Raw genomic sequence first — 26234 nt, forward strand, 5'->3', positions numbered from 1 at the left:
CCACTGACTGATTTGATGCATTATATATACATATATTTTAAAAACAGGAAAAACACAGTTAAAGATAAATAATAACAACCTGAATATCACAATAAAGTTAGAATCATAATCAGAATAGCCTTAGTGCTGAGCAAAAGACATCGGAAACTTTAATGTGGCTCTTTAACATGAGGATTTGGAATAAACGTACCTGTAACTCTATTGTGAGCTGATTTAGAGTCTCTTCGACAGGCAGCACCTCTGTGAGAGACAAGATATTTGCAGAGCTTAGTGCAAATGAAATTAAATACACTCTGTGCAAGCGGAGCACAGGGTCACTACAGCCTTAATAACAGATTTTAGTCAAAAATTTGAATATCTTTTTTATATTAATTAGGGCCAAATTTAAGAGCAATTTTTTTTCAAGAAAAAAAAACACAAATCTGCAAAATAATCCAATAATTTTTGAGACTGAAGGAGAAAACTCAGAGTGATTAAATAGTGATTCAAATTAAAATATATTTCCCATTTTTAATCCTGAGCTAATTGATCATTTATCTCCTCTTATATGCAAATTATATGAAAAAAAAAATTTAAAAAATTCTACATCACAATCCCTGTCTTTTCTCTTCTCTCTTTAAATGTTTGATGACTCATCCTGCACTCAGGGGTGTTCACAAGGGAGGTGTGTGTGGAGCCAACAGTCCATCCCACTATACTACACTAAATATTTGATCTGCCCACTTTTTAGCAATGAAATTCAACGCAAAGGATTTGATCTAAATCCCTCTTTTAATTGTAAGCCACTAAAATATTCTGCTTCAGAGCAAAATGTCACCACGCAGAAGCTAAAGATGCTCTAACTTGTGTGACTTTAAAAACAAAATTATATTAAACTCGATTGGCACTTAGCACAAATGCCCTTTCTTACAATATAAACTAAAGTAAAATGTAATTCGTGTATCCGCCCCGTGATTTGGATCTCCTCCAAAATTTGATGGGGTCTTCACTGACCCATTCAACACTCTTCCACCAAGTTTCATAAAAATCAGGCCAGTAACTTTTCCATAATCCTGCTAACAAATAGACAAACACAGAAACCAAGCCAAATACATGACCTCTTTTGCGAAGGTAATATTAACCAGTGAGGAAAGAATGGACTGAGTATAAATATGGACAACCGGACAGCTCCCCAGAAGTTTAGCTTTTTAATCTCAATCGCCCCCTGGTGTCTGTCTGCAGTATAGGTCATAAAGCCCGCCCCCTTTATGTTAGCTAATGGGTCATAGGCCAAACTAAAAATTAAAAGTACATGCCAAATACATTTTTCCCAAAGATGGTTTCTGTCACTTAAGGTAGTTCTCACCACCCTGATATTTGTTGATTGATTTTACTTCAGTTCAGTTTTAATGAGTAATTAAATTCCACAAAAAGGGTATTTTTCCTTGTGATTGACAGCTGTGACAGCCAGTCCCTGTACTCGTGTTCACTCAGGTTGCTTGCGATTGGTTTGACTGGTGTTTTGGCAAAGAATTTTTCCACCGCAGATATCGCTACTGCGCAGACTCAAGCTGTGAATGACATCACCAGCACAAGATGGCAGCGGCCATTTCTGGGATATGTTAACCTCACTTAAGCATAGCTTGGGTTAGTGGGGGTGTGATGTCCATCTTTGTATACAGTCTGCAAGGTAAAAAGTAGGTCAGACATTTACTCAAGTACAGTACAATTTTAAAGTATTTGTACATAGGGATATTCTGGAATTCACTCCCTATACTTATACTCCACTATACGAATACAATTACCTCACATTTGAGTGTTGCTTACACGTTAATGTGTCAGTTGTAACAAAATAACAACATGGTCATAATAATAATAATACTCTGAATGGCGACAATACACACTACTTACACCACTTATGATACTGTTATTACAATTATTTTATATTATTAAAAGTATGTTTACTTTCTTCTGTTAGTACTTTAACTTAAGGTCTTTCACCACTACTCCTAACCATGTTGGATTAATTGATGGCGACATGAAGAACAAATATCAATATCAGTTGTAGATCATTAATAAACCAATATTACAACTCATTTACTTAAAGTCCTTTACAATTTTATTTAAAAAAAAAATAAAATAAAATTATATATATATATATATATAAATATATATATATATATATATATATATATATATATACAAATAATGCAGAGCTTCACCTGAGTCGAGTGGAGTCTGCTGGAGCTGTGGGATCTCCTTCATCAGTGCAGAGTGGTAGGTGTGCAGGCCCCTGTGTGCCACCAACAGGAGGCGACAGAGCCTCCGGTGCCACGTGTGAGCTCTCTGCAGGCAGTTTTCACTGGGCACATAAAAGCTCCCCTACAGAGACGAGACACACAGGAAATGTCAGCTGCTATGTAGGCCAGCTGTCAACTCTCAGAAAACGGCCTGTCTTAGTAACAGACATGTACTTGACCTTCAGAGTTCACAACTGCAACAATTGTATGGGCTTGTCACTGAACTTGTGTTAACCGTTTGAAACTCACAAGCTATCTGACCCTTTGAAGCCTAAGAAAATTAGTTTGATTTCTTTCAATAACATGAGGAAAAAAGGACAATGAGCAACTTGGCAAGAAATATCCTACAAATCAGTAAAAGGTGACAAGAAAATGACCTAAAAATTAGTTTTAAAAAATAATTATCAAAATAAAGGGTAAAATGTCCACAAATCTATACTTGTAAGGTATAATGATTTCATATTTAAAATTATGTTACAAAAATATAATTTTTAGGTCATTTTCTTGTTTGTTTTTTGCATTTATTCTTTTTATTTAATTAAATGTATTAATTTATCTATTTTTGTTATTTAGTTATTTATGGCTTATATTCAGGTAATTATTGTAATCTTTTAACTTTTTAACTTTTTTCAATTTTTTTTTAAGTAGCTTGTTGCCTCTCACCAATGTTTTTGAAAGAAATAAAACCAAGTAGCTTAGGTTTTCAAGGGTTAAAAGAAACGTGCTTCTGAATGGGAACAGTTAGATAATTACTTGCAACATAAAATACGACTTTGGAGGCAAATGGCCCCTAAACACAGCTTGCTGTGAGCCATAAAATCAGATCAATACGTGTATGTGGCCTCAGGAGGATGTATCGCATCCCTGTTACAACCTTTACAGTTCACAAGTGAGGAAGTTGACCCAGAATCCAAGGCGCTAAGGTTTAATTTTATGTAGTTTGGGGTTGAGGAGAAAAAGAAACAGGAAAACAATGTTTTAAATCCTGTAGCTCAACCTCATGGTTTTTGAGTGTTGGCTTCATATAAGCTGTAATATGGAGCCTGTTTCCAGTAGATGGCTCTCTAACAATGCAGTAGAAGCATTAAATGTAGTTCTCCATTGCAGTTTACAATGTGTGTTGAGAGTAACACAAGCCACAAATCAGCACAGACTTGATAATCATGTCTGTCAGTTAGATAAAGAGCTGATGGCCTTCTGACCAGACAACTATCACTGAACACATCAGCTGTTGTAACGTGGAGTCAGGGAGCCTTGAATGTGGCCAGTGACTGCCGTTGTCTGTCGGTCCATAACCTGCAAAAAAAACACACCTCTCCATGGTTGGGATGTTTTGAGCTTTGAAATGCATGTAACGCCTGAGTATCTGGGGATGTACTATAATTTGCCCTGAGCAAGTCAAGTCCCGGGCCCTATCATCACACCTGTGTGCACTCTGTAATTGCAGCGCTGCAGTCTACCCGGACCAGCAGGGAACATCTGTATGTTTACTTTCATAAATCTTTTTTACCTTTATAGAGGCTTGCCTGGATCAGTCTGCAAGCGAAGGGCAGGGGAAAAATTGTTATTTTTCAGTATGAACTAGTCATTATCTGAAAAGTGTAGTTTTTCACCACGCTCATAGCGTCCGGGATCACGTGCTCTCAGCTTGATGTCATCTGACATCAGAGTTTCAGCTTTTGTTTGGTGCTGTCACTGCAACTTTCGGAGTTCAACATCACAGTGTGACTGCTGCTGTCAGAAGAGAGAGTTTTTTTTCACTAGAGAGAAATCCATATTTCACATGATTTCTGCATTGTTAACTCTTCCTTTAACACTTAGATCAGTTTCATGTGCCACATTCAGATGCATTAGCCTATAAATCTCTGACACCTGAGAAAATCGCTTTGATTTCTGTATAAACAACTTAGCAAGAACTGTCCCAAAACCTGCAAAAAAAAAAAAAAAGTGAAGGTGAAAGGTGAAACGAAAATTAGTCGAGGAAGATTGTTAGATACAAAAAAAAGGGTGAAAAATGTCCTATTTTTCAGTTTCTTTAGGTTATTTTCTTCTTTTTTTTGTTATTTTCTCTAGCATGTTTCTTGCTGTTTCTTGTTAAGTTTCTTGTTGCCCTCTTCCAATGTTTTTGAAAGAAATCAAACCATTTATCTTAGGTATCAAAGGGGTAACTTCGTTAGCATGGCAAGACTTTTTTCAGGCACCCAATAAAGAGCTATTCTTCTCAAATCTGTGTTGCTCTCAAAGATCTTTGTCAGTGAGCACCTCTTCTGGTGATAATCCACCTGACATGTGTTGCATATCAAGATGCTGATTAAACAGCATCGATACTACGCAGGTGTGTCTTGGGATGGTCTCTCTAAAACGTGCAGTTTGATCACACCAGGCTGTTCTCATAAATGGCTTGTGCATTTCCTGACAAAAAAAAGTAATGCACCCAAATTTGTGTATTTTCAAAGGCTGCGATCACCTGATCACTGTGCCAACAGGAGTAAACAGGGAAGCAGTCCTGCATGCTCTTGTCAAGAGGAACGTAAACACAAGACTTTCCGGGGCTTTCCCCTGGAGATGCATGTTCAAAACTGTGTGAACTTCGAGTCATTTTTAATGTACATCTTCATCGTGTTTCTCCTCCTAAACCTAACCATACTAACTATTGTTCCCTAAACCTAACCTCCATATCTGTGCGTTAAGTAGGTAACTGTGCGTAAAGGTCATAAAGTCATTCATGGGCCCCTAATTTGAATGATATCATGAAAACTGTGGTGTGCGCATTTTTGTAGGATATCATGCAAACCCTGATCTCAACGTCAATGTCACATATGTCACAAGTTTTGAGGAAGCATGCCGTGGGTCTGCTGGCTGCAGGAATTTCCACGAGACCTGTTGCTATGAACTGAGTGTCCATTTCACTACCACAAGTCACGTCCAATGTCACTTTTGAAAATTTGGCAGCACATCCAACCGACCTCACAACTGCACAAGATGGTTACCATGATGAACTGCTGTGAGGTCCAGAACCTTGTGAGGACGAGCATTTAGATGGGCTGTCCTGAGACGTCTCTAGGCAGGTTCCTTTAACCCTCAAATTGTGTAAATTGACATTGTGAATGTAAAAATACTCACAGAAACCCTTCAGTTTTGAAAAACACTACCATTTATAGCAAAAACGTTTTTACACTTTCATGAGGTGGTATTTCAGGCAATTTGAAAAAAAACAACATATTTTGCAAAACTGAAAAGGAAACACTTTTTTTCATTTTTTCAGCCAATACACTGTAGTCTGCACAGGTAGCCAGTTTATAAATGGCTATGTGCTTGTCGGCAGGAACTGGCTCCCTCAGGCATGATGCAGCAGGTGCTACAAGAGGTGTTACTGCATTGCAGAACTCTTCAAAAGTTGAGCGGATCATCTAAAGTTTTGAATCCACAATTCCTCTGTGAAATGCGTTATCACTCCCACGTATAAGGGGCTTGCCTTTCCATTATCGTTCACATAACACAGCTACGCTGCTTTCGATTGGAATAATGACGGATAGTGTGGTGGCTGCAAAAGAAATAAACCTACTAATGTTTTGATCAGCCATTGCCATGTTTCTTAGAATGTTATCGCAAGAGGAGAAGTCACATAACATCATTTAATGGAAACACAGTCATCTCACAATTGTGTTTTTTTGACATTTAGAAAAATATGGCTCAAGTTTTGTGCAAATCTGTCTTGGAAACCCGCCTTGTGACTGTTGGTCCTGAGCTGGTGTGGCTACATGTGGTCTGTGATTGTGAGGTTGGTTGGATGTACTGCCAAATTATTGGAAACATTCATGAACATTCGTTTCATGCCAATGGCAGTCTCCTTCAAAGCTCGCAACATCTGAGGCATTGTGTTGTGTGATCAACTTGCACGAGTGTTCTTTTATTGTGACCATCCCAAGGCACATCTGTGTAGTAATGATCCTGACAGGTGGATGGATTATCTTGGAAAAGGAGAAGTGCTTACTGACACAGAATTTAACAAATTTGCAACCAGAATTTCACAGAAATATAATTACTGACTGCAGTAAGGATCTTAAACCTAAACCTGTGAAAAATGGGAGCAAAACCAAAATGTTAACATTTTTGTATTGTGTAATTCTACCAAAAACATTCACAGATGTCTCACAGCATCATTTTCTCTGAAAATAGCTTTATATACCACTGAGGGATTTTTTTCCCTTCCTTTTGAGACATAACAGATAATATCAGTGAAAATCTACAATGTGATTGTTTTTCTTACAGAAATAACAACATAACACTTAGAAGAAAAGCTGTGGTGTTAAGGGGTAAAGTGCTGAAAAATGCTGTGTAGCCCCAAGTAAAAAGCTCTAAATAAATAAGGGTGAAGGAGGCGGTGGCGTTGTGTTGCAGATTTCACCTGCAGCTATGTGGTACGTGGCGCTTGTGAGCAGAACTCATTACTGTGATCAAACGACCCCCCCCGCCTGGCTAAACGCAGAGCTTATTAAAGTGCCCAGCCAGGGGTTGGAGTAAAAACCAGGAGGAGTGAGGGGAGAGGCGGGGGTGGGGGGGCAGCCGGGGCGCTCATTAAGATTTACAGTGTAGACTGTGACTGTGACACAGGGACCCGAGAGATGCGTGTTATGAAAGGACGGAAAAAGTGGAACCGACGATTTAACAACTGTACATGCGTTGGAATAATTGGCAAACACAAGAGAAAACTACAAACGGGAGACTTTGGTTGAAGATAATGGCAACAAGAAAATAAAATGAAAATAGTTTAAAATGGCATGCAGTCCAGAAGAGTCCAATTAAGACCTAAACTGTGTCCCAAAGCCACATTAAATATAAATTCTAAGCAGATTTTTGTTTGTTAAAAAGATGCTTTTGAATGGAAGTATGAAAAAAGTTGTACTGAAGTATATTTGTGTATGTACTAAGTACACTATCTGAATCTGTTGATGGGTTTTCATTACAGATTTGCGTAAAACTTAAGCGATATTTTCAAAATGTCACTAAAACTAAACTGCAAGATGACTGATGTTATGTGATAACATTCCAAGAAGCATGGTAATGGATGTTAAAACATTATCCGGTTTATTTCTATTGTAGCCACCGCACTAGCCGTCATTATTTCCAATTGAAGGCGATGTAGGCGTGTTGTGATAATGGAAAGGTAAAGCGTTTATACGTGGGAGTGGCCACGAATGGGTGTAGTAATTGCGAAGATTTTTGTATAACTATATTCTAGAAGAACTATATTCTAGAAAAAACACTACACCTTTAACTCCAGTGCTTGAGCTTTTTCCAAAGCATTTCAAATATCTGAAACATCCGAAACATTTGTATGTTCAGGTTGTTGTTTTTTTTCTGGAGCTGTTTTGATTTTTGTTTTGAAGTCTGAACGCTGATAAAAACAAGCCAACCAATAACATAATGACTTTCGCTCACCTGAGCAGTAGATTTTCTCATAACTTCATAACTCTCTCACACAACAATACTGAAATTGATCTTGCAAAATAGTGCCCTGTTTGACAAATAAATAACAGATTGACAACGAACATAAACAGAACTGAGAAATATAGCAGTTTAACCTTCTTGTTATGGTGAGTAGTAGGGCTGGGTAATATGGCTTTAAAATAATATTGCAATATTTTAAGACTATATACAAAATATATATCTTAATAATTTTTAATGTCTCAATATTTTTAACAAATGTTAACTATCAAAATACAAACTTATTAAATGAACTGCAGTTACAATTGAGTTAAATATAGTAGCTGCTGTCATATAATAATGTTGAATACATTATTGTTAAATGAACATTAAGGCCTAATAAAATAGGGTAAGTAGTTGACAAAAGAGGGGTAAACATACTTTGTTGTAACAGTAACACACAGAGAACCACTCATTTCTAAGTGCATTAGCTGACATTCCTGCTCCCTTATTTCCTAGTTTTACCGGATCCTGGCCGTAACCTTGACTGTCCCTGACCGTGGTGATAGCTGCGCTGATGCTGTGATCCTGCCTTTGGTTGTGCTTGTGCTGTGGCTGTACTGATACTGTACTCCCTGCTCGCCCTGATCGTGGTCTGGTCCTGGTTGCGCCGATGCAGTGATAATGCCTTTGGACACCTCCCTATCAACATGTGCATGAGACTCTTATCATCACCCTCAACATCATCGTAGAGTGCAATTAATGATTTCGCACCTATCGTTATTGTAATATGACATGCATCTGTTTCTATGATTGCTGTGCCTCTCTCCCCCTCTCTCCCCCTCTCTCTTTCTCTTTCCTTTTTGCCATGATTGTATTTCATTTGTTATTTACGACATCTATTGCACGTCTGTCCGTCCTGGAAGAGGGATCCCTCATCATCTTCTACCGCTCTTCTTGAGGTTTCGTCCTCTTTTTTTCCCCGTTCAGGGTTCTTTTTGGGGACTTTTTCCTTGGGTGATGTGAGGGTCTCAGGGCAGAGGGATGTCGTACACTGTAAAGACCTCTGAGGCAAACCATGTTTTGTGATAATGGGCTCTATAACTAAAATTGACTTGACTTGGCATTAACTTTGTTAGTTGTAGTTGTTGTGAAATTTCTAAATGTGAAAAATAGTCTGCATTTTCGCTTTTATGTTTTGTTCCTGGTTTGAAAAAGCCTAAAGTGTATGTTTAGGTAATTAAAGGATCATAAAATAATTTAATTCCCATCAAGTAAGACATAGATAATCATGATCAATATTTATAATTAAATTACTTTGATTATCCCTTCTGTCATCATACTATTGTGCAGCCTAACTGTAAATGAGCAGAAAGAGATGAGAGGGAGGTGTCAAGACAACACCATCATTTCCAGAGAGGCCTGCTATCACTTCCAGATGCTGAGCCTGGAGCCTGCATGCCTGGGCAGGTGGGTTAATCAGATATTATGAAAAGCAATGCTGCTATGTGGTAATAATCTCTATGTTTGCCTCTGGTAAGCCCTAAGACTCTGCAGAGCCCCAACGATTGACATATTCCAATGGACAGACAGGTCCAGGATCAGTAATCCAGATCAGAATGACTCTGTGCTCAGCTCTTGGGCTGAATCCTGTTGCTTCTGGGTGACATGCCAAAACAAATCACAACTAAATCCGCCGGCCTCTGTCCCTAAACTGAGATCATGTCTACGTCATCGCTTGGCATTTAGCTGCTTGCTCACAAAAAAAAGGCAACAACCATCTGAACACAGACTGGCTCAGTTTGAGCTCTTTTCAGCTTTGTGAGACAAAACAGGGTCTTACTGTGTGTGACTTTCTATTTGAACACGGCTGAGCTACTAAAGGTTAACATACCTCAGAGATGACAGGCTTGCAGTAGCCAGCTCCAAACACAAGGTTCTCTACAGACATGGCAGATGGGTCGCTCGGGCTCTCTGGCGAGCCCTTCCCCAGCCAGGAGCCCTTCCCTGTACGTGCAAAGCTGCAGAGAGAACACATGCAGGGACAAACCGTGAGTGTGTGTGTAGGCAGACAGATCAGCTGATACAGGAGCTGTTACTGTTCCAATCAATCAAGTGCTGCAGTAATCTATGTAATGCATGGCTAAACACTGACTTTATGATATTGACAGATGAATTCATCAGATAAGTGTTTGGAAAACTAACCATTCAAGCAGCTAAAGGAAACACTATTAATTGTGACTGCCAAAACCATAGGAGGGAAGTAAAACCAGTGCCAGCAGTCCCTTCTCTTGATTTCTTCTATTTTTGATTCTATGGATTGAAAATATAGTTTTCAATTTAGAACTCTTCATCTTCCTAAGATCTATAATTCAATACTAAATCAACAAGAAAGTCTTAATATTCCAATTAACCATTCTTTAAAACAGATATTGTCTAATTATAGATTAGCAAATAAAGCAAGTTACTGCAGGCTACAACAGGCAGTAGATTTCTTCAAATATTGAAGTGGTGTACATTTTGAGCCTTTGATGAGGTCTTTTCCAAAAGTTATATGACCAAAGAGTAAGGAATTGGTTTACCTGCTCTAATGCTAGCTGCAATGGTTAGCATGTCTGGTAACTAGCTAACTAATCATGCATTAGCCTACTTTCAGAGCCAAATAGGACATCATTAACTAATTAGGATACATTTCTTTCTATCTACTGCAGTTTAAGAATTTAAACAAACAAACAAACAAACAGCTAACACATACGCTGCTGATCAACTGCTTGGAGGGCAGTCCTGGATGCTACCAGAATTTAGGCTTACATGCATTAGCGGCTAGGTCCTGCGCTCAATTAGATTTGGAGAAATTTATACTCCAGCAACCAGACCAGATGGGAGAAAGTCACACAAATGCAAGTCACAAACAATGATCAAGTCTTGACCTTTATGTCTTAGCAAGTCTTGATAGCTTTCTTTCTAACATTTGACCAATAAGCTTACCATTCACATGCAGTCGGATGTTGGATGTTGTGGTTATGTCACTTACAAGCATCATCAATAAAATAATCCTTGAATCCAACCAAGTCAAAGAGTCTCCAAGAGTCTCAAGTCCTCAAATGTGCAACTGGAGTCCCCCACCTCTGCCACCACTTTTAGCAGCTTTAGCTTACACAACAAACACGTCCCTTAGTACTCATCATCCTTAAAGAATCTCCTACAGTAATGTAAAAATTGGAAAAACATAATGTTATATTAGCAAAGCAGCAAAACGGGTTAGGTTAGAAAGAAAATAAGTTAGCTGATTACATGGAAAAAGTCAGCCAGAGACAGGTGTCTGCAACCAACTCATAAAGCTAATGTTAGCTTAATTTGATAGATTACTACAGCTGATTAAATATGCCATCCATTTTAGCTGTCAAAATAGACAGTTTTGGGCTGGAAATGAAAGGCTGCTTTTGTCTAACTCCATCTGTAATCAAGGAAACATTGTTCATCATTCTGAACTAGATTTAAGCCTGAGAGGAAAGCTTGACAGGCTAAAGAGCAGTAACTAAGGAGGACAGGTGAACAGTCAGAGCTCTCAGATCAGTTCATATCAAAAGGTCTTTGTATGAATTCAAGGTCTGTCAAATGCAAATGCTTGCAAACCCGCTGTGAACTCCTACCTGATTAGCGGCTGATGTAAGGCAACCAGTGAAGCATGTATGGAGACAGAAATGACGGACAGGTGGAAATAGTCGAACATGACAGGGACGTGGTGGTGGAGGCCTCTCCGTGGGTGAAAGTGGAGGCTGAGGGTTCGACTGCTGATCAGCGGGACAGTGGCTATCTCTGCCAGCCTGGGGGATAGAAGAAGAGAGACGGACGTTACACAAAATGACATACTGTCACAAACTCTTAAGGTGGTTGTCCAACAATCAGTTAAACTCTGTACTATTCTAACTCTGTATTATTACATTGCTACACCGCTGATGCAAAACTGCAGAAGGTAAAGATTAATGAAATGCAAATTAGGCAATTTTATTGCAAATAAAAAGGAATGTTTTTATCTCTTAATTCTAACCCTGGAGAGTCTGTACCTTGGTACTCAAAGAAACAGCTCTTTGTTTCAGGAGGGGGAACTTTTACTGCTGAATGTCTTTGCCTTTTGCCAAAGTTTTTAAAAGATGTCTGAGAATGTTGACTCCTGTTCACCAATAATCTAACATCATTAAGGATCTGTCTATTTTTCTCACAGCTATGAAAGATAGAGTCTGAGAAAAAGAGTCTAGACTGGATGGTAAAGGATCACCCAGTAGATATTCTATTACAAACTGAGTAAAACCAAGCCTGCTATGATGATGAGAAAGGGCTCCATAACTCAGTCCTCTTAGAATTGACAAGGACTATAATCACACAGGTATGACAAAAACAGTAGTTTACTTAAACAAACAAATATGACACTCACTTCCCTTTATAATGTGGAGCTGATGTGCTATAACCCAACAAAAATAGTGCCTTTTGCAATATATGTTTATGCAAATTACCTATTTCTTCTTCTATTTGTCCCAAGCTAACAGCCAAATCACAGTAATCATGTATTGGTAGCACAGAAGTTGTGATCAGGTACTTAAAGAGGTGGCTATGAGCCAAAAGACATAATAGCCCTTATTCATGCCCACTTTGCATTCTCAATCTTGCATAAATGCTGCACAAAGGGAAAGTCTACTTCTCTCTCTCTCTCTCTCTCTCTCTCTCTCTCTCTCTCTCTCTCAAACACACACACACACACACACACACACACACACAAAAACACATACATATACATACATACATTTACAAACTGCTTAATAACCTACTGTTGTTCATTGTCGGTGAAATGAAGATCCAGCTTCAACTGAAAGTCCACCTCGCTCAAGGCTTCCTCCACCTGCAAGACATTGGTACAGTTTTGTTAATGCCTGAACATTATTAGATCACAGTAACATGGAAGGGCTGGACATAATCATAAATAGAAAATGAAAATTAAGATGAAAATGATGGTTATGTGCTCCATACACTATTCAAAATTTGTTATCTCTAAAGTGATCTCTTGCCAATACATGTATGGTAAAATTTAAGGGCAAGCGCAGAAAACATGAAAATTTACAGGGTTCTATCTATTTTTTTTATTTATTTTTTTATTTTTTACGATACTGCTTTCAAAATCAAAGCGCCTTTGTACAAAGTAGAAATTTCAACAAAAATATTGTTGATGATGGGAAGTGGAGACAGCACATCCAACAAGTCACTCCAATATCTCTGATAGGTGTTTGAAGAATCATCTCCATTTTTTTATTTCCAAGCTCATTTTATACAGGTTTTTCCTTTATTTTTTCACTCATTATTTCATGTGCGTTAAATGAAGAAAAACATATTACTGAGGAGGAGCATTGATAAAAAGCGAGTAACAAGCACACAATTGACATTTACAATACATCCAGTATGACGTAGATGAATACTGCCATTTGGCATGGAGCCCAATCTGACCAAGCTTGTTTGCAATGCTGATTTTGTTCTTCTTAATGACATGCATGTGTTCTCTGTTTGGTCTACAAACTGTATTCCTGATTTTCTTTTACTCTGATGTAGAACTGAATTATTCTCATGTTCAAAGAGCCATAGAATACCATGGCTTATGGAAATACACGGCACCTATTTGAATTTGAAAAAGCAAAATGGAAAAACAAAAGGTATGAGCAAACTACAAAGGCAGTGCCGAGAATCTTTTGAAGACTGAGGAGCTGTGTTGCTAATTACAATAAAGTTAAATTATAATAATAAAATAATAATAAATTAAACACAGTTCTTTCTTCTTACATCTGTCTAAAATGTGCACACATATTGTACGGCAAACATACACATCTGTGCAGTTCTGTGCAATATTGATGTTGTGATTGATTAAGCATACATAGGGGTGTACACAGGGGAAATGAGGGGCTATTTTTGTCTGAGCTATCTGTAGCTGTGAGCGGCAGATAACCTCCGGAAGGTTAATGAGTAGAGAGCCTTCGGGAGAGCTTACAGCTGAAATCTGATATGCCTTAAAGCTCCTCTGTCTCCACACCTCCACATGAATGTCTATGTTTAATGAAATCTTCTAAAATTAGGAGTCCTACGGAGTCATGGGAGACAGACCATCCACATTCTGAATCCTTCCACAGTAATCCAGGCATCATTCTCCAGACATCATGTCAGAGAGCAGCTGAGCGACAGTGCGGGGTAATGTCACTGTGCAAGCCATGGCTATCATATGGATGATTAGCTCCGGGCGGGGGCCATCTTAACTCCCCCACATCCCGGCCTTGAGCCTGTCTCATTGCTGTCACTGCTGATCAATTTGAGCTCTGGTGGCTTCCAACAACAAAAACAGGCAGGGAGGACTTTCGGGGGCGCCCCCACGGTGAAACCATAAAGGACAGTACATCAATAACTGTCTGACCGGTTTACACGCCTGATCATTTCGACATGGGCAGTCCGGGGCACAGGCAATTTACATTTGTCTGTCAATTAAAGCAAATTAATTCCAAGAGGCAAGTTGTTGAACTCAATAATCCTCATACTGCTACTGTGTCTAGAATGTTTAGGACGGAACTCTTTTGAACAAAGAGGATTCACTTATCCACAACTTTGTAGCTAAGAATTAGTATTGTGTATTCTGGGTCGTCTATGTCTGCATAAGCCCTTTAGGAGCCCCAGACACTATTTTGCTTTTGGGGTCAAAACTCTAGCTAATTATTTCATCAGCTTTACAAAACCTCTAATAACTCAAATTAAAAAGAAATTTGAATGGCTGCCTTGTGGTTGGGTCCCTCTGCTAAGCAGTCAAGCTGCAGTTTACGTCCATGTCTGTCCTGACGCACATGTAGCCATAGCTGTAAAAAAATGCTTTAAATATGGATGTTGCTGCAAAGAAGCTACATATTCTACATGACGATGCTTTGCACATCTTCCTGCAAGCAGCAAAGAGAATCTATATATATATATATATATATACTGTATATATGTGTGCAAATGCGTTTTTGCAGAGCATTATGAGGTCACAGCAAGGTTAACTTTTTACCTTTTGCATATAAAATGTCAATATTTGTCCTATTAGATACATGTGTCAAATTTCGTCGAATAGATTCTTGATTTATGGTCAAAAACATGTTTTCTGAGGTCACAGTGACCTTGACGTTTCACCTTTGAGCACCAAAATCCAATCGGTTATTCTAACAGTGAAAGTGGACATTTGTTATCAATTTGAGAAAAGTCACTCAAGGCATTCTTGAAATATCATGTTCATAAAAATGGGACAGAGAGGTTGACCATATGTGAGGATAACGCCTGCTGTCTCAGAGGCATAACAGCTCTGTACTAGGCAAACATAGGGTAGGGTGGACCCATGGCCATCTTGATGGGACCAATGATTGCTAAGGCTGTAATCTCTATAAATCGATGTCTGTATATCTGAGTTGTGGTTTCCAATGTGGTTATCAATCACATTTGAATGGGCTTTATTTGCGTGCAGATAAGCAGTCTGTGTGGAGAGCAAAAAGGATGGAAGGCATGGGCCCAAACACAATCTCGGAACCCACTGACTCTTGTCTGACAATGATTTATTTTTTTATTAGCTTTTTAAAAAATGCATCTACATTCATATACAGATATCTGTTTATAGAGATTTGCTAAAAAAATGTTCATTCTTGTGTCTCAGTTTGCTAATCAGAATATAAACAATAACTGTCACATGGAAAAGGAAGTCTTTGCTCAGTCATCCGCTTGCTACATACACATTTAACCCTTTGAAACTTGGAGCAACATCACAGTTCTTGTGCTGCTTTTAGATGCCTTTCACGAGTTTTAAACCTTCAAAAAAAAAAAAAATGATGTGCTCCCTGAGACAAGTGATTGGTTCCGAAATTGCACCTTGTGAATTTATGTTTTGTAGGATAGCGAAGGCATGACCCTCCCTTAATGTTCTTCTGATTGCTTACCCTGACATTCTTGCTCTTACCCTAACCAAAGCTATTTCTCTTATCCTCTCCAAACCAACCAAACCAACAAAGGCAAAGAGTTGCCAATCAGAGAGAGAGTAGTGTGGATCATGCCTTCATTATCCAACAAACAAAAGGCTTTCACCTCCTCATTCAATTAAAATATTTCCCCTTCAAGAGTCTCTTTAAGGGTTCACTGTAGTGAAGAACTCACTAAGTTATCATTCATATGCTTGTGTCTATATTTGCTACAGTTTCTGCTGAGGGAGGGACTATGCTGAGTTTGTGAAGCACAACAATCAATAGTTTTCAGTCTGGGGGTCAAACTCTGAACCTTTGCACAGAGCTTGAAAGATGAATCTACAGAGGTGCAAGATGATTTCTTTAAAAAAAGAAGAAATAAACTTTCCTGCTGAGCATTTTTTTGTCCATAATCCTGTATTTTTCAGACTCCTAAACTAAACTCTGTTGAGGGAACATCACACTTAGTTGAACTTCTCACAGCACAACACAACAGATAATAGTTAGCTGTTAAATGGAAGAAAATTGACAGGAATAAAGGTGAATTGTATTTGCATGTAAACATAACCCCAAGCATCATTCCACAGCCTTTGCAGACAGCTGTATTTTTTAAAACAGATTCATATTTGTTCTGCTACAGTTAGCAACAGATTCAGTAAGCAAGTAACAGTGGAAGTCTACTGAACAAACTCTGACACTTCTAACTTTTGGCAAATGACAGAGCAGCATTCCTCTTCCATTATTCAGCATGATTATAAGACTTCTTCATTACATAGCTGTGTTAGATTTCTGCTTTAATTAACTGGCTCTAATCTATCTGCCATGAAAAGGAAGCATTGTTTGTATCAGATGATGGGGATAGGGACCAGAAACAGTGGACGATAAAATGCATTAATTAATGGTCATTTAATTCAACTATTATACAGCTGTAGTCACTGTAATTATCTGTCATGCATTTTACAGCCAGGCTACTGATAACATGGAAGCAGCCACATGGCATTCCCCATTGCTCTCAACAGGATGTGTGTGTGTGTGTGTGTGTGTGTGTGTGTGTGTGTGTGTGTGTGTGTGTGCTTGTATGCATGTGCAGGAAATGTCACCAGCATGACTCACCCTTTCTCCGTCCAATAGCAGGTGGACTTTGAAGATCATACAGTCATTCACCGTAATCTCCTCATTTCTGTAAAGGATCTGAAAGATCCGGCTGAACACGGTGCCGTCGTAAACCCCTGCAGAGCTGAAGCTGCATTCTCCTAGTGAGGGACACAACATGCATAAGTTACAAAAATAACAACCATTTTGTTGCTACACCAGTATTATTAGTAGTGCTTATTCACTATAACACCCAGTAATGTCATAAAATGCAGAGCTTTTATACCACAAACATCTTTTTTTTAATTGTATAAATATGGAATTGTCTCAGAAATACTGTTTTTCATAAGCCAAAATCCAATTAGGCCTCTCACTTGATAAATGCATCACCTGATATTTGCAGTATGTGTTCAGATTTGTGAAGATGTACCCAGATTTGCATAATTAGTTTTGCCTTGTGACCTGACATTTGCCAATGTTTACTGGGATTGCTGAAGGATCCAACTGTGTATATTCAGATGTTGAAACATGTGCTGAGATTTGTGAATAATGTGTCTTAGTATTAAAGCATGCTTATTCTAATTTGTGTTCAATGTCGTAACACTCCGAAGTCAGCTTTTTGCCTTCTATGTGTCCAATTTTTAAACTGTGATGAAATCAGCCTAATAGAGTTAGTAATATTTAGTGAGCCAGCAAGACACTAGGGGCGTAAATCACAAGTTTCATCACAATGCAATATTATATTAATTTTTCTACATACAGTATGAAGTCTGCTACAGTACAACTTTGATTTAATTCAGTTCAGGGGCCTGATATGAGACAATATCATTAAATAACCTCACTGTACTTTCCTTGGCTGCTTACCACTGTCTTTCTGTTACTAGATTGCTAGCACTGTTTGAATGTTAAGGAAGGAGGTGCCCCTTGACATAGATGATGTTACAGATGTGCCATTGGAATTCCGAAATGATGGCATACCTTTTAATGACAATATTTATCGTTGTATACAATTTGCAAAGATAACATTGGGTCCTTGATCATTAAAACAATATTGATCCAGACTGATGAATCCTTTCACCCCTACAAGACACCATAACACCAAGTATAGAACAAATTATTCATATTTGCAAATGAAATGTCTGCAAAATGAAAAATCTGCTTCTGGTTGCTCCTCTCTATCCCTTACGGGATATAAGGCTTCAATGAGCTCTGATAAATGTGCTGTGACCTTGTAGAGAGTAGAGAGGCTTGCGTGCTTCTAAGAGCCTGGGAGCTCTGTTGGGGGGTCCCTGGTGGGTTTGACCTTACCAGGTTGTTCTCCTTGGGCATGGTGGTAATAGCACCTCCCCATAAAAAAATACTTTTGCTGAAACCACAATGACCAAAACAAAGAAAAATCTCGCCTATGTTTTCTACATTGCTTGCTGACTTGTGCATGGTCAATCAAGTCCAGGTAACCTTCATCAAATAGTTGGTAATTTTGAAAAATACACTTAACCCCAATCCTATTTCTTGTTTCTACCTCTACATCTATCAGAACCATGCCCATCAGAACAAAGTTACAGGAGGGAGTGGTTAAAATTTTCCCCTATGAAATTGGACAAGCCTTCAAGACCCTATTCATTCACAGCTTAATTGTCACTTTATCCACGGATCAAAGAACTCATCACATAACAATGAGCACTTTTATTACCAGGCCACTAGTGGTATTCTGCCAGTCTGCATTGCTATTAGTTGAGTGGAAACAATTGCAGCAACTTCGCTGCTCAATTTAAGTTAAATTATGGGTGTCATATGTCACAAAAGAGGGGGAACGCGACATGAAAATATGTCAAAACTGTAACACACAAATCAGCAATAACCATGTATTGTTGGGTAGTTATTGAGTTAGCCATTGAGACATCAGCATGTTTGTTTGTTTTTGTGATGCTTTCTGCAAAGTAATGTACCACATTACATTACACTGACCATAAACTAATACAATAAGTATTATCATTTTAAAATCTTAATTCACAAAGATTTGTGGGTTTCCTTTGTTGTTTGTGCAGCCATCTTGTTGATGATTTCTCACTAACACTCAGTCTGGAGTTTGACTCTGACAAATCTCTAGTTGGGGCCATATGGTCCTAACACTTTACCTTACCCCTATATTCCAATGATAATCAGGACACCCCAGCCCTTAGGGTTGGGTACTGTTCACATTTGAACCAATACCAGAACCTAAAACCCAAAAGGTTGGTACTGGTACCCAACAGTACCATTGTTGGCACTGTATTTCCTCTATTAATTTTTTTTTTTATAACAAGCTGCAGCAGTGATGTAGTAGACTAAAACGCAATTCTGCCCTTCTGCTCTTTTCTCATCACACATAGAGCTAACCTGCTGTCTCTGATCTGCTTGAATGAGTGGTCTGCTCATCTGGCAGTGATACTAGACTATCACTAAAATAATATACAGCAGAAAAAAGAACAGATGCCTAAACTATTGCGGCAGATTGGTGCTGCAGTCCTAGTTTTGGCTCTGACAGAGCAGTAGCAGAGCTCTGTGGGAGCTTTGGAGTGTTTCCGTCTCCTGTCTCAGGTTAAACTCCTGGCTTGCCAGCTTTAGGGCACTTCAGCCTCTTGTCTTAACCCGGTGTTCACACCCAGATGCACTTTCAGGTAGCAACCTAAAACATACTCTGTAGCACCAATGTACTTTCACTGATATCCTTTAAAGTATCAAGTCGGGTACCCAACTCTTCTACCACTAGACATGAATGCACAAAACAGAGGGGTAATGGCTAAGAGGTAGGGCATTTGGTGTGTTGGGGTTGAACCTTATTCTCTTTCTTGCTGGAAGTTTGATGGAAAGGTCAGTACCACTCTCAAGTCTGTCAAATATGAAGCAAAAGTCAGTGTCCGGTTTGCTTATCTTAACATAAAGAATGCAAGCAGGTGGACACAGTTATGTGTTTTGCTTTCCAACATCTCCGATCTTGCAGCACTTGTGTGTGTGATATGATTGCTGTACACTCTTTGCTCCTAGCACAATCTCCCCAGCTCTGCTATCGTCCAGCTGCGAGCCATGAGAGGTCTTTGAGACCCCCCGCTGAGGTTGTGCTCTTTTCTGTCTCATTCTCACTCTCCGTATCTCCACAGGCCTACTCCTGATAACGCTGTCACTACTTGCAGTATCAAGCAGCCCCAGCCAGGATGACGGATGTGTGGAACTGTTGTCAAAGACTTGGTGGATGTTTGACAGAGGTGGCATAATCCCCTCTGGGTATATAGTGTATGGAGTTGTGACTCTGTGTCAGCGCTGTTGCCTCACAGTCTGACGAACATGACTTTGATACTTTTGTTTTTGACAAGTCTCATGTCATGTTAGGTGGATTAGACACTGCCAGCCGCACAGGAATTAGCATAAATGATTGACCTGTGAAGGACACGTCATCTTCCCGAGGTGCTTCCATGCCCTCTCTCTGATGCCGGGTAGCCCTTCAGTGTGGCCAAAGTGACTAAATCAATGAAGTGTAACTGCTGCAGTTGCCCTTGTTACTTTCACACACTCACACATACAGTAGTTTTAAATGCCAGGTTGTTTTACGGCATTGATTAAACGTTACATTATGTACAGAGGGAGCAGAAGTGATAAGACCTTGATAAGAAAGCTGCCTTGCTGCTGACATTGATAGTAAAACCGTTTGCATACAAGGAGAAAGCAGCATCTGTACAATCTTATGCAACTTACTTGATTTTTTATTGTTAGGTAGGTATACAGCAGCCTCTGTGACAACAAGAGGCACTTATAGGATAAGCACAACCTAACACATGCTCATCCGAAGTCGTCACATATTGCCGATTTGCAGTGGACTTCCATGTCTGCATATTATGTTTTAGGTATCCCTCTGCATCTGCTGTTTTTTGATCCTGGATGTCGCTATCGCTAGGATGATGCTGCAAGTGGTTATGTTTATGCAATAAAAGCACATGGCAACCAACGCCGTGATGTCAACAAACCAACATAGTGGCATGGATGGTTAGGTATCGAAAAAAAATTCAGACAGGGAGCAAACACCGGACTCCCCACATCAAAGTCTGGGGTATGTTGGACCCATCCACTGCCCCTCAAGCCCACCCTATACAGACCTTTTGGCTCCTTATATAACCTCTTTACTGGCAGCATTTCATGTTGATGCACTCCAGTGGCGTATTATGCAGACCCGGTGGAGTGGAACTTGTTGCATTCTCAACTGAAACCGACTGTCTGTGCGAATCATGCTGCCACAGCAGGTGCTGTCCAGCCATCCACCGGCACGAAATAAAACCGCAAACAGTTCTGTCCAGCCACATTCTCAGCTGATATCATACAGCAACTTATCATGTGGACACAAAAGGTGGCTTTTGGCATTGGAATCATATGCTGAAAGCAATGCAAAAGAGGTGGCATTTCATGACAACCACAGGTAGAGGGAACTCATATGTAAGTCAAGGAAATGTTATTTTCCTAGGAAAGCAAAGACATGACCCGCCTTACTCTTCTTCCTCTGATTGGCTAGTACTCTTACCTGCCTTTGATGATTGGGTCGGTTAAGTTACGGCAGTGGGTTGAGATTGGCTTAGCTAATAATTTACATATTTTGTTTTTATTTTCACATTTGCTTTGGCAGTGGGAAGATGTTTCCCCTGCCAATTTGAAACAGAAAATGGCAAGGAAATCATTATTCTAGGAAAAATACACATTTGCCTGAGTCACAGGGCAATCTGTATACAAAGTTTGCTAACCAGTGACATCAACTCTTTTTGATGAAAGTACTGAGCACTAGCCTCAAAAGTTGCTCAACATCAGACCAGATAATGGCAAACACTCAGCTGCATCTTGGTAATGTCATCATGCGTTAATAGAGGCATTCAAACTATGCTGAATTAGATACAAAAGAACTATCATAACTATGGCTATTTACTGTTTTCATAAGTGTGCTGCCATTATGAAAATATTGTATTTGTATAGTATTTGTAGTATTTGATATTATTTCCACACTCGTCTTGTTGTTCTCAAGGATATAATATTATTAGAAAATATTTTAGCTTTTCCATTCATGTTTACAGTGGGTAAGATTAAAAGCAGCACATCGAACTCACACACTTTTGTTGTTTTGGTGCACCACAGTTCTCTCAGGTGTTGGGGAGTTATCACATCCTGCACATGTTAAAATGTCCTTAAGCTTTAGCCATGGTAAGTCTGTGCTAGAAATAATATGCTTACAGGCTCTGGTGCTCCACATCTGCTGTGTATGTGAGTGTGTGTGTCTAGTCTTCACTCCCTATCAGTATAACACAACACTCAACACATAACTGCTCTTCATGATACTAATATTAGGGAGTATCTAAGTCTGTGCAGCAGGAGAAACCTTAAACAACAATTCTCTCTGTTCACATTCTGACTTTACAATCGCCACGCTGTTGTGCGTGAATCACAGTCATTAAATGCTTCAGTTGAGTGTGTGGCACGATCCTTCTCTCACAATTCATTTGTCTGAGGGGCACAGGCAATTGAAATGTCAAGCATACATACTTTTACAGAGAACACAGTTAGGGATTATTTCCTGTGCCTTTGTTTGATGGTGCGTTTAAGCTCAGGATTCAGCATGTGAGGTGAGCAGGCTTAACACATGTATGACCTTGCGGAAGGAGCTGCAGATGAGAGGGGAGGGCTACAGCCTTCCAATTACAATATGGATATAATGCCCACTCTAATGCACACTGCTGCAGTGTTCCTTATTTGCCAAATAAACTATTGCCTAGGAAAATCTAGGATTGCAGTCAGTGGATTATGCTGCAATGCTTTGGAGCAGATGACACTGTATAGAGTTGACAAACAGTAATATATGGGAATGTATCATCTGCAGGGCACAGACACGAATATAGAAATATATATTTCATATAGCAGGAATGTATCGCGCTGGCAGTATCTGTCAATATGACATAAGACTGACATTAAATTTCCATTTAGAATTAAAATAGGGTTGACAATATTTTAATTGTTTTATAACATTAAATTTTAAATTGTGTTGACATTAACATTGTGATGTCTTGCTGGCAAGATGACATTGGCATGGGACTTCTGGATTTTGGTTGCTTATTAACACAACTTAAAACCAACAAAATATCATTCCCATCTGTCTCCTGTATTCTTCAAATTGCAGCCCGTTCTCATTCCAAGCTAGAAGAATACTGCCACTTGACAGTGTAAAAATCATGATGTCAAAAGCCAAGCATGAAACATAGCTGGACAGGTGTGAATGTGGCCAGACAAGAACCATTTGCAGTGTTATTATATGCCTGCAGGCAGGCGGACGGCAGGAAAGCGTCAGATTGAAATGTTCAGTGGATGGGTCCAACAAACCCCGGACTTTCATGCAGGAGTACAGTATTAACTTTCCATTTGCCTCATTCCCCTAATCCTAACCATCAGTGCCAGCATGCGCATTTATTGGCATCCTGGAGTTGGTTGCCATGTGCTTGTATTGTCTCAACATAGTCACGTGCTGCATCATCCCACCATGTGCATTTGTTAACATCACTGTAGTGGCATCTCGGAACATAAACAGCAGACACAGAATGATACCTAAAACATAATATGTGGATGCGTAAATGCACCAACAAAGCAGCAACACTTGTGACAACTTTGTATGGGAACATGCTGCAAATTAAGGTCAGCATTAGACTTTTTTTTTTTTTTTTAGAATTTTGGTCACCCAATGTCACAACATAAATTCAACCAATTATCAAAATTAACAAAGTGACTATATTTGGACTAGAGGGTGGAGCTGAGGAGGAGCAAGGGGCGGATCTGATTCGTAGACTGTGGTGATGCCTCACAGATAGCCCCTCTCTCAAGTGGCCCCGTCCTTTATTATGTGTAACTTTGTGTCTTAATAGTCAGGCTGTAAACATTATATTTGCTGTAGAGCTGGCCATTTTAACATAAACTCTCTTTTGGAGCCACCCTCAAGTGGTCATTTGCAGTTTTGGGCAATTCTTCTCTAGCTACCCAAGTAAAGGTATACCCTATGCTACATGTCGTGGTGTGGTGCATTTTGTATTTTCTTTCTGCTCCCTTTGTGTCCCTTCAGGTTCCACGGTTTCCTTGCCTTGCAGTACTAGTGAGTGATTATGCTCAGCTGATTCCAACCACTCATCAGGGCCTGGAGTATAAAAACAACAGCAGAGACATACAGACTGTGCCAGTAGGCCAGTCAGCAACAAGACAATAGGGCTGTGTGTTTGTTGTAAAACCCTTCAAATGGTTTGCCAGGGTTGGTAAACTTTACTTCCTTCCAGAGGGAGTGTGTTTATTAGTGTTGTATTTTATGTTTAATTTTCATCTTGTTTATATGTTAAATAGAGCACAACCTTGTTTTGCAGTTGCGGTTGTTGCGTTTAAGCCTCTGTTGTAAACATTTAATTTATTCTCTGTTAATAAATTCCTTAATTTTGCTTGTAGTTTGGTTCCCTAGTCTTTTTTTTTTTTCAGTTTTGCCTTCGTCTTAATCTCCACGCTGGAATCATGGAACATATCACCCAAGAAAACTACAATTTTACACTTTTATATACGAAAGGGCTAAACAAAAATGCATAAGATGTCCTAATTTGTCAGCTTTTGAACACACATTGCCATATAAAGCTGGGAGGCATGTGTTATTTCCTCACTTTCCTCACTGCTGCTACCAGGTTTTACGCTAAATTAGGCAGCTCATACGTTATCTTGGATTAGTGTTTTTATTTAATTTAGTTTTTTGGCAGCAGAAACAACCTCTGAAAGTACTATTAAACTATTTACACCATTTAGGTTGATGTCGTAAATTTTGAGTAGGCTGTTTACACTTCAGGCAGACATGGAGCAACATTATCTGTCATGTGGAGTTGTGTCTCAGGCTTTTTCAAGAGTTCAATATATACTCTCCTTTTAGCTCTTTTTTTGGTCTCCACCAACCCATGAAGAGCTAAGCACTGCACTGTGTTCCCCAAGTAGCTGCTAACTGTGTCTGTCTGCTGTTGGTGCTGGGCAGATAGCTTGCTATGTTTTTACATGATTTTTTTTAACCAAGAAATAAGCTGTCTGCTTTGTCAGAACCCAAATAAAGCAAATAAGTGTACATTACAAAATATTTAATTTCTCAAGTGGTAGTAAGTTAAAGGGCATAAACATGACAAAGTGTAAATTATACCTCTTAATGCTGGATATTTGCCCGTGCTAGGTGACTCACTCAAGGTCAGTTCCCTTGATATCAGGCTTAAGAATGAGCTTCAAATACATATTATGTTAACCTAAGCAAATTTGTCTGTTTACACGTACTGTGTTGGTAGAATCGACAGTAGCACAATTCTGTTTTGCTGAAGCCTCCTCCATCTGGACTATGCTCTCTTTTCTTTTCCCTACCTGACATCATGTAAATATGCACCTACAGGATTTCACACCCTAAAAATAGACTATGGAGAGAGACTACTGGACAGGTATTTTTATCATTTCCATTGCTGTCTGTTATTATTTTTTGCAATTTGGGATTTTTCTCCATCCATGAACTATTGAGGTAAAGGAAATTCCTGTTGGAGAAAATTCTCAGAATGACACAGACTACACTCCTATTTCAGACATCTCACCCTCACAATCAGCATGTCCTTGCCACCACACACAAACACACACACGTTGATTCTGCTATAGCTGTGAGAACTGACACGCTATCTTCTTAGTGGCTTTTATCCAAACCACAAGAGCTACAACAAAAAAAAATGTCCTGGCTTTAAAATAACCTCAAATTGAGCCTGAAATCCAAATGTCCTCACAAGCCAAAATGTCCTCACAAATACAGTGGGCCTCACTTTCAGGCAACGGTCCTCACACGTACAGCTTGATCAGAACACACACACACACACACACACAGTGCTCCAGTCATGACAAGCTAAAAATAGCCATTATTACTGTGAATCAGTATTGCCAGTGAAACAGCTTTCTGCATTGCCAGAGATCCAGATTTTAACGCTCGGGTAGGCTCAGAAACACTGTGTCACAACCTATGAATACAAAAGAGGACAAGACATTTGAGGAACCTTTTATGATAGAAACCATATGCAAGTGATTGTATTTAGAAAATAATGAATACAAATTGCAGGGAGCATGAGCATGAGCAAGTGTTGTTTTTATTACCATTTACCTTGTTGGTTTCATGTATTGTTGCTGGTTATCTACAGTATTTTAAGTAAGAAACAAACCTTTGATGAAAGAGCTTTTACAACTGAAAATGAGTTCAATTTAAATCTCTGGGCACAAATCAATATTAGTTTTCTTTGAAGTAAGGCTTTTTCCGGATTACCTGTTCCATAGGGCTTTGTGCTGCACTGCAAAACATCCAGCGACTCTGAGTCTGTTATGTCATATTCACAAGTCT

General features: G+C 39.2%; 1 protein-coding gene across 1 annotated transcript in view; it reads right to left on the reverse strand.

Annotated features, from left to right (window-relative positions):
* The window catches only part of fam135b (family with sequence similarity 135 member B), a 64460-nt gene that overhangs the window by 18105 nt on the left and 20121 nt on the right, over window positions 1–26234 (reverse strand). Inside the window, exons 4-9 of the mRNA XM_042507153.2 lie at window positions 16826–16965; window positions 12533–12603; window positions 11360–11533; window positions 9601–9727; window positions 2202–2361; window positions 191–240 (exon numbers count right to left, since the gene is read on the reverse strand). Of these exons, the coding sequence (XP_042363087.2) occupies window positions 191–240; window positions 2202–2361; window positions 9601–9727; window positions 11360–11533; window positions 12533–12603; window positions 16826–16965 (722 nt within the window). The remainder of the gene's footprint in view (window positions 1–190; window positions 241–2201; window positions 2362–9600; window positions 9728–11359; window positions 11534–12532; window positions 12604–16825; window positions 16966–26234) is intronic.

This window comes from Plectropomus leopardus, chromosome 17 (genome assembly GCF_026936395.1).
Source record: "Plectropomus leopardus strain MGB_pleo_1.0 chromosome 17, ASM2693639v1, whole genome shotgun sequence".
NCBI classification, from domain to species: Eukaryota; Metazoa; Chordata; class Actinopteri; order Perciformes; family Serranidae; genus Plectropomus; species Plectropomus leopardus.